General features: G+C 37.7%; 1 protein-coding gene across 1 annotated transcript in view; it reads left to right on the forward strand.

The window, feature by feature from the left end:
* Window positions 1-18,223, forward strand: part of nherf1b (NHERF family PDZ scaffold protein 1b) — a 71,623-nt gene extending 53,400 nt beyond the window's left edge. The window contains exons 3-6 of the mRNA XM_055185249.2: window positions 241-394; window positions 4,707-4,750; window positions 14,570-14,695; window positions 16,505-18,223. Coding sequence (XP_055041224.2) covers window positions 241-394; window positions 4,707-4,750; window positions 14,570-14,695; window positions 16,505-16,651 — 471 coding nt within the window. The 3' untranslated portion in view covers window positions 16,652-18,223. The remainder of the gene's footprint in view (window positions 1-240; window positions 395-4,706; window positions 4,751-14,569; window positions 14,696-16,504) is intronic.
* The last annotated feature ends 405 nt before the right edge of the window (window positions 18,224-18,628 follow it).

Consider the following 18,628-nt stretch of genomic DNA (forward strand, 5'->3'; position numbering starts at 1 on the left):
GCGGGTTATATTTTAAGCAAAAGGGATAGTTTTACTGCTGTCTAATGCCATTGTGTTTATTGTTTATAGTGGACTTTCCTTGTCTCAAAATTATTGTTGCTTATGTGCTGTTGTACACGTACATTTATTAGACATTTATGCATTTGGCAGACACCTTTTTTCAAAGAAGTTAATTTTGTTTATGTCTCTGTGTACACTATGTGTTAATATACAGTACTGTATGTCTCTGTGTATCTGCAGGTGAATGGGGTTTCAGTGGAGGGGAAGCAGCATTCAGAGGTGGTGGCTGCTATCAAAGCCGGTGGAGATGAAACATCGCTGCTGGTCGTAGATCCAGATACAGATGCTTTCTTTAAGAAATGTAAAGTGGCGCCCAATGCAGAGCACATCACAGGTACAAAACCCCATTTCAGATCATGTATAAAGTAAAATGAGGTCTCATTTAGACATACTTGACTATGGTCTGGGGTTAGGTTTCCTATCAGAAGACGGTTATGTTGACCATCTTTTATCATCGCCCTATGCAACAAATCTCAGGGTACCAGCTGCAGCTATGGAAACGTATGTGCCTGTTATGTGCCTGTTTGACACAACAGGATTAGTCATGAGTGAGCGGAGACTCATTGTTTACACATTTTATTTTCTAAACAAGCATTTTGCATCAGTACTAGTAAAAACGTAGCCAATACCAGATTTTATTAAAACTAAATTGGGTTAAATTGAACTAGTAATGATTTTGACCAATGAATTTTGTGTTGCTGTCAGTAAAGATTATTTTATGCTAATGACAGTTTATTCATAATACACATGACATAACACACGGTTTATATTAAACTGTAAGCGATTTGGAACCCTCAGTGATAACGCATTTGTCAAAGATTTAAATTCAGCTCAATTCAACATATTTTTGTAGCACTTCCACAATTTTTGCATGGCTTTACAGAAAATAGATTTTCGAAGAGAGAGTACAGAAAAAGCATAGACATACTGTAATGATAAAAAACTGGGAACCTATATAATCATTAACATACAATACTGTATAGATTTAAAACACCTGTTGTGACACGCACAATGTCTAGTAACTTTTACCATATTAGAAACTCAAGAACTAAACATGGCAACATGAATATTGATTTTCCTTGCATCAAGTCTATAGCTGCAACATCGATTAGCTGCAACACTATAATCGACAGTGTCATCGATTACATAGACTATGAAAATTTGTTGATGCGTCACATTATTATTGCACACCGATTGGACATTTTTTGTTCAGACCAGTGGTTTTCAATCTTGTCCTAGGGGACCTGCAGCTCTGCATAATTTTGTATGTCTCCCTTAACTGACACACCCAGTTCTGCTCATGGTTCTCTCCCTTAATGAGCTGATGATCTGAATCAGGTGTGTTAGATGAGGGAGACATGCAAAATGTGCAGAGCTGTGGGTCCCCTAGGTCAAGATTGAAAACCACTGGTTTAGACCTTACAAGGTCAGATGATGGCTGCGTCCGAAAACTCTAAATTGCTGCCTTCTGAGGCAGCTTTCCAAAGCAGGAAGGCATCAAGGCATCTCCGAATTCAATGTTTGGTTTACTTCCTGTCTCCTGAGATACCTATGCGTGTGCGTACAGTAAGAATGTGATTGGTCGAGCCCAGTCGAGTTCGAAAAAATAAAATGGCGGCCAAGGACGCAACTGGACCACCAATTTAGTGTAAATAAAGGTAGATGTTCACTTTTTACACCTATTAATTGCATTTCTAGCGAGAAATTAGTATTGTAGTTTTCAAATATATGATTAGTTATCACAAAGGTGCTCTCTGTTTATATTTCAAACACGCTGACTTTGAAGTGTGTCCGAAAGTCTTTCTCTGAGCTCGCTCATGCCTCCGAAGTCATTTCCTCATGAGGCAGCGAGGCAACGAGTCACTGCCTTGAGTTTTCGGACGCAGCGGATATCAACAGCTATGTGTAATTGCAACCAAAGATATAATTGTGTGGACAGAAGTAGATACCTACACCCTAAGGATTCATTATTTAAAATAAAAGTCTGGCAATGTATCCCCTACAATTTTTTGTTTTAACAAGGCTTTCCTTATTTATTATGTTTACATTCGTCCATTGCAATGGTATTTGAGCTCTTCATGACAAACAATACTGACATTGATATATTTTTTTGAACTGTTACTTAGGCAGAAGTTACTGAAATTAGTAACAATATTAGTATTAGGATTAGAAATTAGTAATTAGAAAATATGAGTGCATCTTGTTTAGTTTTTTAATGGTTTTTAATATATGACCTATAACAAAAACATCATAAGTTAGACTATATCATTAAATTATACATATAATAGGTCAAAGAAAAAATATATCAGTGCTAAAACGGCTCTTCACAGGTTTGTAAATTCTTTATCTCCTGTTTGTTACAAATATAAAGTATTTTTACTTATGCAAACCTTTTTTTTATGCAACATTTTTCTTATAAAAACCTTTATGGTGACCATGCATTATACTTCGCCTTTTAAACCGTCTTCGTTTTTTATTGTCTTTTAAAGAGAGCCAAAGCTTTAACTTTATGAAGTCCCTCCTTCAGTTCTGATTGTGTAGTTTGTTTAGTGTGTTGTGATTGTATAGCAGCTTAGCTTGCCGTTAGCTTAGCTGGCAACTGACATATTCCTGTGGGCGGAGTTTAGTGAACAAACTGTTCTACTGACGTCATTAAAGCAGGAAGTAAAGGGCTGTAGTCCAAACTGGCCATTCGCTGTTTTTCCGCTTACAAACTCCACCATGGAAATAGGGAATCTGCCTTGGCACGAGCACAAATGGTTTTGATGATGACAGGATCATCATCTGTTACATCTATCCAGTATAATAAAACTCCTTGGAATGACCTGATGGTGGTAGGAAGTTTATGTGCATGTTTGAATATGGGTAGACATGATTCATTTTGTTTAACTCATTCACCGCCAGCCTTTTTGAGAAAAGTTGCCCACCTGCATTTTTGTGGGAAAAATTATCTTCTATAAATATATAAACATACAAATGATATCAAATTAAAGAACACACCCTTTGCTCTCAAACAAACAATAAATAAACAAACAAACAAAATGGGGAAAAAACGTTTCATTATATATTTATTTTTCCACTTAATTTAACCACTGAAATATGGATATTTCTCTTCAAAAATACAACATTTTGAGAAAAAAGCTTAAAAAATTGCGTTTTTGTAAAGGAATTTATGTTACAGATCAGACTCAGAATGACTATCAAACATAAAGGCAGTTAAAATAAATCATTACTTCTTTTTAACTTCCGTTTTTGATAAATTCGGTTTTGGCGCCATCCAGTGGATAAAAGCGATATTACACTTTCACTTTGAAATTCGTCCAGAAAAGCATATTTATTAGTTAAATATTAACTCATAATTGACGAGATAACTCGTCAATGGCGGGTAATTAGTTAATTTATTCAAATATAAGTATTCTTTCTGGAAATTCACTGGAACTATGTGCAGTTATAGCTATTTTTCTTCTTTTAAAGCAGCACTATGTAGTTTTTTTTACCTTTAAATAATGTCTCTAAAATTATTTTAGTGACAGAACAACTTTTAACTGGACAAATTGTACTGTTGCTGCAACCTGAGCAGCCTCCTAGCTGCTACAAGCACACTCTGAAAGTGGTGGTGGAGGGTAGAGCACACAGCACCTCCCCTCCCACTGCCTGCAGAAGAGATTCAGATACCAGGCACAGATGCGTTTTTCAACCACAAGCCGGAGCTGAAAGTCATTTAAAAAATGAAACTACATAGTGTTGCTTTAAATACTTCACAAATTAAACCTGATTATCAACAACAAAAGATACTGTAACAGTGAGACAAATTAAGAATTTGAAATCAATTGAACTTCAGCTTTGTATTATATAACACTTAAGTTAATATCAGAAGACTTACAGTAATACACAGTGGATTAATCATGCCTGAATACTGAATGACTGTGTGTGATGTTGCTTGGCAGTCGTGAATAACCTAAAGTTACATCACTTGTACAGACATACAGTAAGCAAAAGAAACTCTCATTCACCCAATCATCAACATACAGTCCCTTATTTCCATTTATGAAATAACAGGAAAGGAAATTGCAGGTCTCTGACCATGACACATTTCTTCCGTGTTCATTAACAAATGGTAAACAGTGATACATTCGAAGCCTCACAGGCAAACATAAACAAAAAAAATGTATAATAGTTACTTTCGAAAGCATAACAATGACATATAAATAAAACATGACTACTGTATGTACATGAAAGACATGTTTTACTAACTCCACCTAAAGTAACGCAGAACCAAAAGTTGAATAAGCTAGAATGTGTTAAAAGTCACTTTAGATAAAAGCTCATAAAAGGACTCATGTTGTATATGTCAGTTCATTTCTATGAAGTCCTCTAGATTTGCTTCGCTAAGGAGTAGTGAAGGATCGACAGGTATCCATTGCTAAATAATAAATGAAAGACATAGCTGTGGTATGTAACAGAATAGACATCTGTTCACTGCAACCTGAGAAGATGTAAATGTCATGCCAGCTATTCTCCTAATCCAAGTGTCTCATTCTTAAAATGAGGAGCGCTGCAGTTTGTGCTTTGTAGGATGCAGATTAACTTTTGGTTAACAGTTGGTTGATCTGTGACTGACCCGTGTTGCTTTTCTCTGTCTGCAGGACCATTACCTGAACCTGTGCTCAACGGGAACATGGAGAATAAGGTAAGGAATATAAGCCTGACTAACAAGCAAACACAACCACATACAATTATTGTAGAAATAAAAGCAATTGTACTAAAACATATAGACAGCAACTCTGTCTCTAGATTCTCATTGAATCAGCTGGTATTCAGAGCAATGTTAATATTGCTTTTATACAACAGTCCTAATAACAAGAAAATCAGATAGGTTCATAATAAAATCGACCACAGTTAGTCCATGAATTTATATTTAAATTAACAGCATCATACTAAACCAAAAACATCACTGAGAATTTAAGAGACTTACTTAAGACCCTGTTATTTATTTACTGTGTTTTTATGTTTCTGTGTACATGTGTGGAACAGAAAGTGTGTGATAATGTTGATGATAATAGTGTTGATGTCTTGCGCCAACGGGTCTGGGCAATATCACAAGAAGTTGAACACACAGGATAACAAGGATGATCCTGTATTTATCTCTCAGCACCATGTGTCTCCGGTGACTGCATGCACACTTCCCAAAACAGACAAGGCATACTTGACTTGCTCGCCGTTGTACTATTTTTTTTAAATGAATGAGATTACTTGGAGTAAAAGTGTCTAAAGCTACACAAAGTAGCGCTGAGAAGTAGTTTGCAGGAACAAAGCAATCCTTCAAATTTTTATTGTGGTTTTAAAATTACTTTTGCAACGTCAGATAAAGGTACAAAACTGTACCCTTTTCTGTTGCTGAGGTGGTATCCACACATTAAAATGTTGCACCTTTTGCGTTACAGTATAATACCCTAAAGACCTATTGTGTACCTTAAGGAGCAATTTTGTACCAGTTACATTTTAATAGTACAAAACAGTTATCATAATCAAGGAGAGCTCCTTCCACATGCTTCGAGAGACAAGTTCGCCGTAGGCTCCGCACCGGTATTCATTCATACTTCTGCGTCATCGTCCGCATCGACGTGCACTTACTCATGCAGACCACTAGTAGGCAGTATCTATGCGTGTAACGCACAGTAGTCAAACAGCCGAAGAAGAAGGCACTTGGCCATTAAACCCTTCAAAGAAGAAGAAGAAGAAGCAGCAGTTTGTTGTGTATGTGTAGAAGTTTAGCTATGATGGAGGTACATTTTTTAAGACCTATATTGTTGCAGCTGGAGTTTATCACTCCTCAACTTGACCCATCTTTGTTTTTACCGTTGTTAGTGGAAATCCGTATAGGGACCTTACATTAGGGGTTCTAGCGGTCTGTGTAGAACGGACGCGTTGTTACAATTTTGTTGAGGTACACGTCTGGCTACGTATAAACTACAGCTTCTACGCACATCTATAAATCACACTTAATGCCTGCCTCGCACCGATTTGACGTGGAAAGTGATTAGCACTGATCATACATAAGCCACTTTCGTCTTATTGCTGTTTTTTGGAAATATAGGCTAAGCCATTCTTGTTGCTTGAAAAGGATTTAAAAATTGACAGGTGCTCTTTAATATTTCAATGACATTATTATGCTGTGTTCACACCAGGCACTGTAGAGTCGTCAGGCGCGAGTGATTTCAATGTTAAGTCAATGTGAAGACGCGTTGACGCGCATCTGGAGGTCTCGCTGCGCCAATAGGTGTTTAGCGCTGCACGAATTGGGCTAATTGAGCATCTGCCGCGGTATGCGCGAAATGTTGCTTTTTGGGCATTTTGTGTTTTACGCAAATTTGCGGCTGACGCCCGAGTTGAAAAATGTGACCGGATTTTCGCAGCGCGTTAACCAATCAGGAGGCTGCTGTGGCGGCAGCCCCGCCCGGAGTCACTCATTCATCATGAAGGAACGCTTGATATTGTTGGTGAGCAGTCACCTGGAGCTATACGACACAAGATCTTATTTCTATAGAGACAGAAATAAAAAGGACCTCGCTTGGAAGAGTGTCAGTGAGGATATTGGGCAACCTGGTATGTTGTAAATACACATTTCACTTTTGAGTCAAGTGACGTTTATTGACACGCGCCATTTATTTGCCCCCTATAGTAAGGTGACTAAATACAAACCGGTAACTGTCTCAATAAATGCACAATCAACATCCGCCATCTTGCAAACAGACAACTGCATAGCACTTGCCCCTCCCACAAGAAGCGGATTTTGCCTCTGACACCCGTCAAATGCTTGCTTTTTCCGCGTGTCTACTACACACTACACGCTTGAATGCATTAAAACTGTTCAAGTGGCAAACTAGGTGCGGTAGATGCTATTTTGACGCCTGAAACGCAGTTAGTGTAAACGCAGCATTAGTCATCATTTAAAGGCGGAAATCTGCACTGTTCAGCTGCGCACAATTTCAAGCTCATTTGCAATTTATAGATTTCACGTCTGAAAGTGAGTTTTTTTTTTATGAATAACACGTGCACTATTCTGAGAAATTATTATATGAAATCACAGAATTACAAAAATCACTCATTCATTTTTTTATGTGTAGATTATTTCACATTCTGCCATCACGTTCTGTATAACATGCATATGTGCAGAGTTAGCCACGCCCACTTATTTACGTTTTGCGGTATGGACCTAAGTGAACTTACGTATTTATTAATTGTATTTATTAATCGTCTGGCTAGTGCTAAACTAATCCCTGAAGCAAATACCTTGTCGAACATCAAATGTATTGGTTAGCTAAAGACAAGGGGAGACGACGAGCATAAATCACAACTGTGAGGTTTGGCAGCCAGGCAAGAATTCAAGGACCTGTAGCTAACATTGTATACATTCATTTTACACAGTAACGTTAGCTATGATACGCATTAGATATGATATATGAACAAAATTTGTTTATTTTCCCTTTACATTTCTGGATCTGGCAGGATGTGGGCATTGCATTCAAGTTATACAGTTAAGTGTGTGTGTTCCCATGGGTTTGAACCCATGACCTTGTCCATGCTCTGCCACTTGAGCTACACAGAGTCCCATGTTATGAATCGGCTCTGAACTCTGAAGCGTTGTGGTCAATGGTGGGGTGGGCCTGTCACTCATGAGACCACACTGCCTGGAGATTTACAGTATGACTACAGTTCAGTGTTCAGCATCAGATGAAGTCTCATAGGAATTCAAGAATTAACCATAAACACACACAGCCTACTAGTGTACACACCAGATACTCACACACAGCCATGATCCAAAATACACAGAACACAACATGCACAAACAGGAAAACAGGACTGGCTTGTCAATGAAAGTGTTAACAGCAGCATGAACTGATGCTGATATCTATGGCCTTTTAAGTGAACCTGTGTAGTTGTTTTTATTTTTTGGTGTTTTATTCTATTTTAATATCAGTATGTTGAAGAAGAAAAATACACGTTTAGATAGTAATACAGCTCTGTATGTAACAAAGCACAGAGCTGGAAGCGTTGTCAGTGTTTCCCACAGATCTGAAATGTACTTGTGGTGGTAGCCGGTGAAAGAGGCAATCGTTATTAATCAACGACAACCAATGGTCTACTATATGTGTGACACAACACAATACTTTGATTTATTGAACATTTTAACATTTGCCATGAACAAAGCTGACACCGTTTGTCAAAGCACTTTCCTGTGTGCACTGATATATGAAGCAATACTTGTGTAGATGAAAGGATTTATTAACACTGTGAAAGGTGTAGAAAAACTCTATTGAATACAATAATATGTATATTATAATAGACAATGTAGGTTTATAGATTATAAACAGGTTTAAAGGTTATAAATGTGACCGTGTTAGAATTGTTTAAGTAGCTTTCTTCACTTTCTATTGCAGAAGCAGTAAAAGTTCCTCTCTTGCCTGTTTAAAAGAGCTTAATCCACTCATTATTTCAGATTCAAAAATGACTTGCTGTCATTTTGGTGAGTGACTTTACAGCTTTGCATTTTTATGTCTTGAGTCAGCTTGTGCCCATTCAGTGCAATGGGCTTGACTTTCCTTTACGAAAATTAACCTTGGTTTTACTACTCTTTTACCACAAAAAAAAACATGGTTAATTTTCGTAAGGGTTAGCATTGCTTGTTTGCTACCATCTCTGCGCTCTCTATTTTGGGTATAAAAAGACGGTTCATATATAAAATTATAACAAAAAAATGAAAGAAAGGAAGTGCAGAACGTGGTTGTGACTTTCAAAACAAGAGCCAGTTGTTATAGCCATAGAAACCGGAAGCAGGTCTAATGCAGGGTTCACACCAGACACGGTAGAGGCAGCAAGCGCGAGTGATTAACATGTTAAGTCAATGCAAAGACGTGAATAGGCATCCTGCGGCGTGGTATGTTCGGATGGCGCGTTCCGCACGAAGTGAGCTTTGCCGTGGGAAACGCGCGAGTTGAAAAATCTGAACTTTGACGGATTCCCGTGCCGTGTTAACCAATCAGGACCTTGCTGTAGGAGTGACGTGATTACAGGAAGTGAGCAGAGTCTCAGTGGAGTCGCAGAAGCCCCTCTCATGACGCAAATTTTGGCGTGAATGTCTCAAATGACTAGAATTTCACGTGCGACTTTCACATGCGAATGAAGCGAGTAAACTCAAAATGTTCAAGCGTCCAACTACGCGCGAATGGTTGGTGTGAATGCACCATAATGCTGCGTTAACACCAGCCACGTTTGATGCGTCAAAATCGCGTGTACCGTGCCTAGTTTGCTGCTTGAACAGTTTGAATGCATTTGCGCATCTACTTTGCTCTAGCGAAGCATTTGACACGTGTCAGAGGCAAAATCTGCTTCTTGTGGGAGGGGCAAGTGCTATGTGGTTGTCTGTTTGCAAGATGGCTGATGTTGATTGTGCATTTATCGAGAGAGTTACCGGTTTGTATTTGGTCACCTTACTATAGGGGGAAAATAGTTTAAAAACATTGGGAATGGCGCGGGTCGATAAACGTCACTTGACTCAAAAGTGAAATTTGTATTTACTCCGGGCGGGGCTGCCGCCACAGCAGCAAGCAGGCTCCTGATTGGTTAGCACGGCACGAAAATCCACCAAAGTTTAAATTGTTAAACTAGGCGTCAGCCGCAAATTTGCGTCAAACGCAAAATGCAAAAAAAAAAACATTCTTGCATACCGCGCCAGACGCTCAATTCTCGCCATTCGCGTGAACTAGACCTGCGAATGAGGCGGAATCGCATCTACCGTGCCACGCTAAACGCCTCATCGACCACATTGACATTGACTTAACATTGAAATCACTCGCGCTTGAGGCCTCTACCACGGCTGGTGTAAACGCAGCATAAGACTACAAATGCACTTTAGCACGTTAGCGCTGACTGACTTTGATCACGGCCGGTCGTTCTGCGGTTTTACACACAATAGCTGCATGTCCATTAGCCTTTAAATTTCAAATTGATATTGTCAATTGAAAAAAAATTCCATTGGCCGTATTTTCAATTTGCAGCGTCAATTTGCACAGTTTGAAGGGTAATGAAAACGCATTTAAAATATAGACCTGGAATCGTACGGGTCTTCCTCCGTGAAGACCTCTAATGCATACTAGGCTCAAGTTCAAAAAAATGAAAGGAGACAATGTGACACGGACCAATTCATAGAGAAACAGAGAGCACACAAACTTAAACCAAACTCATCAGGAAGAGACACGACGTGCTCACACACAAAATGACGTTATCAAAGAGTGTCATTATCACGGAAGAACAAAAAAAGACAACGTTTTATGCTAGATATACTTGGGCGGTTGATAACATACCTTGGCGGCTCGCCCAAGTAAAGTCAATGTGTGGGGAAACTGGAAACACTGGATGCAACCTGTTTGTTGTGCACTCACCAGCTGGTATCTCTTTTTAGGAACTACAACTTTGTAAGTGTTGTAAGAATTTGTTACAGAATCTTTGTACAAAACACCTGGGGCCTCATTTATAAAGTGTGCGTACGCACAGATTTTATCGTAAAGTGTGCACACGCAAAAATCCACGGCAAAGTCCATATTTATGAAACTGAAGTTTTTGGATATATATGCCATTCTTTTGCTGCTCGAAAAGGGTTTAAACATTGACAATCGTTCGTTTATGGGCGGTTTCCCGGACAGGGATTAGACTAGTCCTAGACTAAAACATTTTTAAGAGCTGTCCAAACTGAAAACAACTTGAACTGATATATCTTAAAATACACCAGTGTCCTTTGTTTTGCCTCAAAATGCACACAATTAATGTTTTTTGTAAGGCATGTTTGTTAAAACTAGTTATATTTCCTAATTAAACTAAGGCCTAGTCCTGGATTAAGCTGATCCCTGTCCGGGAAACCACCCCTATATGTCTATGACATTAATTAGGCATTGTTTAACCCTTGTGGGTTGTTCCAATTCACTACCCTTTCGGGTTGTTTGTGTACAAAAGGCCCCTAAATTAAACGGCTGTAAAAAATTATCAGATTAATTTTTTTTAACGATTTTTTTATATTTTTTTTTCATAGATCTGTTACTCAACCTCAGTACTGATCAAATGTTTACAACATTTTCATGATTTTAACTCTTTAATTGCCAAGTTCATAAGTGGTGTCACTGATTTGGGGAAAAAACACACAAAATGACCGATTTTCAATATAAAAACTGATTGTAGACTGGAGTTTTTTTTCCTTTTTCACAGTCTTGGGCATGTCAAAGATTGGTAAAAGCATTGGCTTTGAAGCATTTTTAGTTTTTGTGCAGCATCAGTTTTTATTTTTTTCTCCCTCATTTACTGTTTTTGCCCCATTGACTTCCATTATATCAACATTTTTTGATTGCAAAGCCATGACATCATATTATTATGCATTTTTGATTGATTTTTGTTGGTGTTTTCCCTTTTGCAAAGAGGTAAAATTTGTCATTTTTACTGTTGATCACCATGTGGCACCATTAACCCTTTAGTAGACCTGTGCAAAAAACAGAGCTTAATTTCTGGCTTGTATATTGTATGGTGTCATGGCTTTGCAATCAAAAAACAATCTGATGCTGCACAAAAACTAAAAAATGCATTGAAGCCAAAGGTAAAAAAATCCAGTCCACAATCAGTTTTTATATTGAAAATCTGTTATTTTTTGTTTTTTCCATCAAATCAGTGACACTACTTATGAACTTGGCAATTAAAGAGTTAAAATCATTGAAATTTTGTAAACATTCGGTAGTCTCGATCAGTAGTGAGGGTGATTAACAGATTTATGAATAAAATAAATAAATAATAATAATCTGATACATTTTTACAGCCTGTTACAACACTATTTATTAAAAAACTATAATTTAGGGTGTCAGGCAAAAGTATAAAAGAAATATAAAATATATCACCAGCACTTTGTACACCAATCACTATCACTGTATAAAATAAACCACTTGTTTTTGCACCGCACCTTTGCTTCTTGATTTTACCAGACACCCTAAATTATTTTTTAATAAATATTGTTACAAATACCCCTAATACAACATCTTTATTGTAACATTATTTGGGGGCTCGTGGCAGCGTCTGGGAAACATTAAGAGAGAGAGAGAGAGAGACGGAGGTAAAACACAACCAGACGACATACGGACGTAACACAGCTGTTTAATTTAGTGGCTTATTTTTGTGGCGAACAACCCGAAAGGGTAGTCAATTTGCCAATGGTATACTGTGAGTACCTGTTGCACATCTTTTGTTTCACCTCAGTAAAAAATATTTTAACAAGAATGCTAAAAGTTTTTGTTCATCAGAACTTTGTGGCTGCACCTTTGTCAAAATTTCCTCACAAAAATAAATGACATTGCGTCACAGCATCATAAATGCATTGACCCAGTCCCCAGTAAAACATCATTTGTCACAAAAAAGACACAAATACCAGCATGGTTTGTGTTAAAGGGGACTTTTTCCATGTTTAAGTGCTATAATTGGGTCCCCAGTGCTTTTCTCAACCTAGAAAATGTGAAAAAGATCAACCAGTAACTTACGGTAGTGATGGGAGAAACGAAGCTTTTCGAAGCTTCGAATCAATTGAACCAATTGCTTCGAAAATTGATTCAGTTTTTCGAAGCAGTTCGAAACACCAAACACGCTGACGACCCCTGCTGGTCAAAATAGTGTAAAGCAGATATGGCCAAACATTTTACTTTTTTTTTTACAAAATAATAGCAAGATTTTTACTAAAATATGGTTAAAAAATTATTTAACTTAATTAATATTTAAAAGTGTATTATGTGTTTTTTGTTTTATTTAGGGCAAACAAATCATTAAAACTAACTACCCTTTTAATTATGCACATTTTTGTCATTAAATCTGTCTACAAACAATAAATAGACAAAATGGCAGCGTTATTAGTCAGAAGGATAAATGTTTTATGAACTTTTGTAATAAAACTGACCCGAGTTCACCGAAACATATTAGACACTGGTCATGTGATCAACTCCCCCTAGTGGTGAACCATCGAATTTTTGAAACGTTTCGAAACAGTTATGACGTAATGAAGCCTCGTTTGCTAAAATCACGTGACTTGGGCCAGTTTGAAACACGCTCCGAACCACTGATTCGAAACAAAAGATTCGTAAATGTTTCGAAGCCTCATGAAGCAGTGCTTTGAAAACGACCATCACTAACTTACGGTAGTTTTGGTAAACCATTCTCTGCAAGCATGTGTCACTAAAATGGGTCACTAAAATCTGGCTCCCCTTATGATGTCAGAAGGGGATAATACCGCCCCTTAATCTGCACTATCCAGAGACGACACTGCCATTTAGTGCAGAGATCAACTCCTTTGCATTTAAAAAAAAATTTTCCTCAAACATATAAAGTGGCAATTTTAAAATGCTATAATAAATTATTTATGATATTTTGAGCTAAAACTTCACATATGTACTCTAGGGACACCCATATACTGTTTTATAACCAGTGATATATAAATATGGCCAGATATAATACTTTATATATACACCTGAATTCCTCATCATTGTCAGGTATGTTATTTTAGGCAGACTCACAGTCATTAAAGCGCATCTCTCAGAGATGTGATGCTGAAGCAGAGATGTACAGATCACCGGTCAGTGTAGATGTTTCAGTTTGATTTCATCAGTTTGTGAATGTTTCTGTAGGAGAGATAGAGATAGTGAGGGACGATCCTTCAGCCACCGCATGCTAATGGTTGACATGTTAGCTGTAGGTGGTAGGAGTGAATCAGTGGGCACTGTCAGCTGTCAGATTATAACTGATACCTTACTAATGCTGCCCACTCTTAAAGTTGATGAACCTTCGCCTCCGGCAACCTGAGAGCCCACGCGCTGCAGCTGACAGAAACTAGACTCAACACTGACCCCTGCTGGACAACATCACATACTACACATCCAGATTTACAAAGAAAGACCGATTACTAGATTACAGCTGGCAATGTTTTAAAATTAGGAGTTGTAGGCAAATAATCAGCTTGCTAAGATTTTTAATAGCCTGATATTTAAACTTCTGTAGCAAAAACTGCGCTGCTAACTTGTATGTATTTTGCTGATCCGTACTGAAAAAACAAAAACATTTTTAAATAAAGATTCTTAAGTAGATAAACACTGAAATGCCTGACATGAGAAAATTATGACATGACATTTAAAGTTTTTGAATTTGTTTGGTTACAATGTGTGTTTGGTTTAAATGCAAAATAACTAGCACTGACAGATCTAAAAATATACCATTGATTTGTCTCAAGATACACACCAGTGGCGTCTTTTTCTAAGACGTGTTTATACATCTTAATTTAACTAAATCCTTGTCCTGACTTTAGCTATGCCTTATGATTATGATTTTTAAAAGCTGTAATGCATACATATCCAATTATTTCAATTATCATCAAATGATTCATTCAGATATTGTTGGCATTATTTAGCCATAACTGAAATCTGTATCTGCCGTTCAGGTTAATGGAAATGTGGCCAAAGAAGTGGTGCTGAAGGACTCCAAGGTATCAGTCAGTCCATCCCCATCCAACTCATCTTCCATTACCTCTCTCACGACTCCGCCCACTGGGACTCCGCCCCCTGAGGTAAGCTTAGAATAGAAGTATAGAGGTGTGCTCGGCTGCGTCTGATCTCTTAAATGCCTTCGGAGGCAGGAAGTCATCAAGGCACACCTGAATCCAATGTTTGCTCTCCTGAGATACCTTCATCGCCTTGTCCCACAATTCTTTGCATGGGTGTGCGGGGAATGTGATTGGGCGAGCCTGGTCGAGTTAAATGTTTAAATGTGGCTGGAGCACAAATTTAGTTCTATTTTCACTTTTTACACCTTTGATTGCATTTCCAGTGAGAAATTAGTATTGTAGTTTTCAAATATGGGATAGGTTATCACAAAGGCACTCTCTGTTTATATTTCAAACTGAAATCCAATACCAGTGTTGGGGGTAACACATTACAATTAACGTGCATTATGTAATATTATACCACGGGTCTGTTGAATGCTGTATTCTGATTGGCTGAGAAATGTTCCGTGGGTATGCATTAATTTCTGATAACCGCACACCTAACTTGTCAAATGTCTTAAAAATAGGCACCAGAGCAATGTTTGTGGTAACCGTGATATAAGCGGAATAATTGACGCCGGTCCTTTGAGTTATTTGAAAATGATGCACACCCGCGGTGTTAGGCATTGCACCTTGGGTGTGCATTATTTTCTTATAATTCAATGGCCCGTCGTCAATTATTCCTTACATATTACTTTTTTAAAAGCAAGTAACGTATTACTTTATAAATATACACATTAATATTTGAGTTACTTTTTAAAGAAGTAATGCAAGTTACTTTTCAGTTTAATCAATTAGATTAAAAAAATTATAATGTACCGAATTAAACTGAACGTAGGCACGTAGAATTACGCACTCTATGCGTGCGCGCCTGAGCGGGAAAAGTTTGAATCAGAAATGGAGATGCCAGGCCAGAGCTTGACATTTTTGTGTTGGAAAAATGCAATTTCTGCATGCAGAAGCCTCAGCCAAGTAAGACAAAGTAACGCAAAAGTAACTTTAAAAGTAACGTAAGTATTACTTTCCATGAAAAGTAACTAAGTAACGCAATTAGTTACTTTTTTGGCAAGTAACTTAATATTGTAATGCATTACTTTTAAAAGTAACTGTCCATTACGCTGCCTATGAAGGCTGTCCGAATGCGTTTCCTAGAGCTGCATTCATGCCGCCGAAGTCATTGCCTGGTGTTGGGGGCCTACCAGCCGCGGTAGAGGTGTCAAGCGCGAGTGATTTCAATGTTAAGTCAATGTGAAGACGCGTTGACTCGCATCTGGAGGTCTCGCATCGCAAATCAGGCGCTTAGCGTGGCGCGGTAGACCATGGCGCGAATTGAGCGTTGCCGCAGCAAAGGCGCGCGTTGAAAAATTTGAACTTTGGCGGAAAAACGCACCGTGTTATGCAATCAGGAGCTTGCTCTAGTAGTGATATGATTACAGGATGTGAGTGGAGTCGCAGAAGCCCCTCCCATGACATAAATTTCTGTGTGAATATCATGCGCGTCTTTGACGTGTGAATGAAGCGAGTAAACTCAAAATGTTCAAGCGGCACTCTATATGCGGTAGATGTGAATTTGACGCCTCGAAAACCCGGCTGATGTGAACCCACGGTAAGACTTTTGCACAGTACTGTACTTATCAATACTGTAGTACTGTTTGTATTATGGTGATACTCTACTCCAACCTTTGCCTTTGACTTTGTTTGAAATGGCACATGTAATGCAATTTAGTCATGCATTATATTAATACCCATATTATTTGTTACATACTGTTGCTGTATGTTTGGTATACTGTTTCACATTTGAAAGGATTGATACATATTTTGTGTGTCTCGTAGGCTGTGGAGGAGTCTATCGTGAATGCCATACCAGAGCTGAATCTGTCTCTACAGCAGGTAAAGGAACGCGCTCACCAGAAACGCAGTAATAAGAGAGCGCCACCTATGGACTGGAGCAAGAAAAACGAACTGTTCAGTAACTTATAAACCTCTCGTAGCTTAAAGAGTAGATTTAATGAGGTTTAAAGCAGTCGACTCAGTATGATGTACAGTGTGTATATCCTGTATACACACAGATTTATATTGTATTCAGAAGATATATTTTACTAACATCAGATTTTTTGTAAACGGAGCAAACAGAATGTAAAAGTCTACAACTGTGATGTATTACAATCAATGGCTGTGTTTGGAATGAAATACTGACTAAAGATGTTTTCACACCTAGTTCGGTTGAGCCCTCCAAACGCTCCCGGAGCAGTTCAGGGTGTATATGTGAACAAACCAAGTGATCTCAGACCCCCCTTAAAGCACCCAAAAGTGAACCGAACTCAGACCACGTCTGAGTTTTATGAAGTTGTGATGTGAACAAGAAACGGTCTTAGATCACTTCAGTTCTGAAGAGGACCAAAAAATGAACTAGGTCCTCTTTTGAGTCCACTATATTGTGAACACTAAAAGGACTGAGGTCACATTCGGCTGATTCACTTTAAGTGAACTGGGTTTGGTTCTTTAAAAATGAACTATGTGTGAAAACACCCTTATACTACCTATATTATATGGTGTACATATAATGTATACTGCCTGTTATGTTTTTATGAATTTGTAGAGTCATTAAAGAAAAAATAACTTGTCACACTGGAAAGGTCGACCACATTGCATTATGGGATACAGTATTCCATACTGTATGTGTGCAGGACATATTTTGGATAAAAAACACATCATCCTGGTATTCAATACATATATTCACATACTATGGACTAGGGTTGCAAAGCGACTTTTGCTTCTGTTTCAGGTCAATTTTCCATGGGAATCCTTGGAAATATTTAGGAAATATTCGAAATTGGAAACTTTAATTCAACTGAAATTGCATTAAATCTTGTTGTTTTAAACAAAATTATGCTTAACTATATTTAAGTTCATTGTTATATGCAACTCTACATTTTTTTTATTAACAAATTCCCAGTTTATTCCCATTAATTCCCGTTAATTCCCATGGAAAGTTTCCAGCCTTGAATATTCCCAGAATTTCGCAACCCTACAGTGGACACTATACACAAACATGACTTTAGTGTGTTAGTATGTTATTCCATATGTAGCCATTGTATCTAATCTACTGTGTGTGTGGTATTTTGAGCAGGTGTGTGTTTGTGTGTGTACAGCTGTATAGGGTTTGATGCGTGATCGTGCTGTACAGGTGTGCAAGTGAATTACCAAACAATGCAGTTTAACTTTTATTCTTTCTAGCTGTTCCCATCCTTAACCCTTATGTATCTGTTGAGGCACATTTCATTTCTATAATGGACCAAATGAAGACTGTAGATAGAAACGCATCTTAAACTCAACTATCATAGTCAGCCAATGAGTTCATTTGTTAACTATGAATAACAGATCGTATACTGTAGGTATCTCTGCGGGTTTCTTTTTTATATAGATTTATCCACCTATGTACATGCTATTATGTAATACTGCACTTTCAATCACTGTGATGAATTAATTCTTGTATGTGTGCACACGTGTATGTTTTTTTCTACGTAATTTCAATAAATTTATAGTTCACAATCTCTTGGCAATCATTTTTAGACACAATCATCCTATAATTCCCACTGCGTTTTGTGTATTATTTACTCTATAGCCACTTTCAGCAAATGCTTTTGAAATGCATGACGTCTGTATAAGATAAGCAGTCTAGCTTTCATTAAACCCAGGTAAAAAGTAGTATAATTTAGTGTATTAGAAACATGATTGAAGTACATGAAGTATAAAATAATGCTTTTACTTGTTGTGCTTTATTTAAAGAGTATTTAATACTTTTAGCGTGTGCACAAAATGTACTTAAACACAATTTGCACTGCAATGCCTTTTTAAGTGCATTTCCATTAGAAGGGCGATACAATGCAATTGTACTGTAAGTGTGCTTAATTAATCATGAATTTTGATTTTCAGTAGTGTATTTTAGTGCACTTG

This window comes from Misgurnus anguillicaudatus, chromosome 19 (assembly GCF_027580225.2).
Source record: "Misgurnus anguillicaudatus chromosome 19, ASM2758022v2, whole genome shotgun sequence".
Taxonomy (NCBI): Eukaryota; Metazoa; Chordata; class Actinopteri; order Cypriniformes; family Cobitidae; genus Misgurnus; species Misgurnus anguillicaudatus.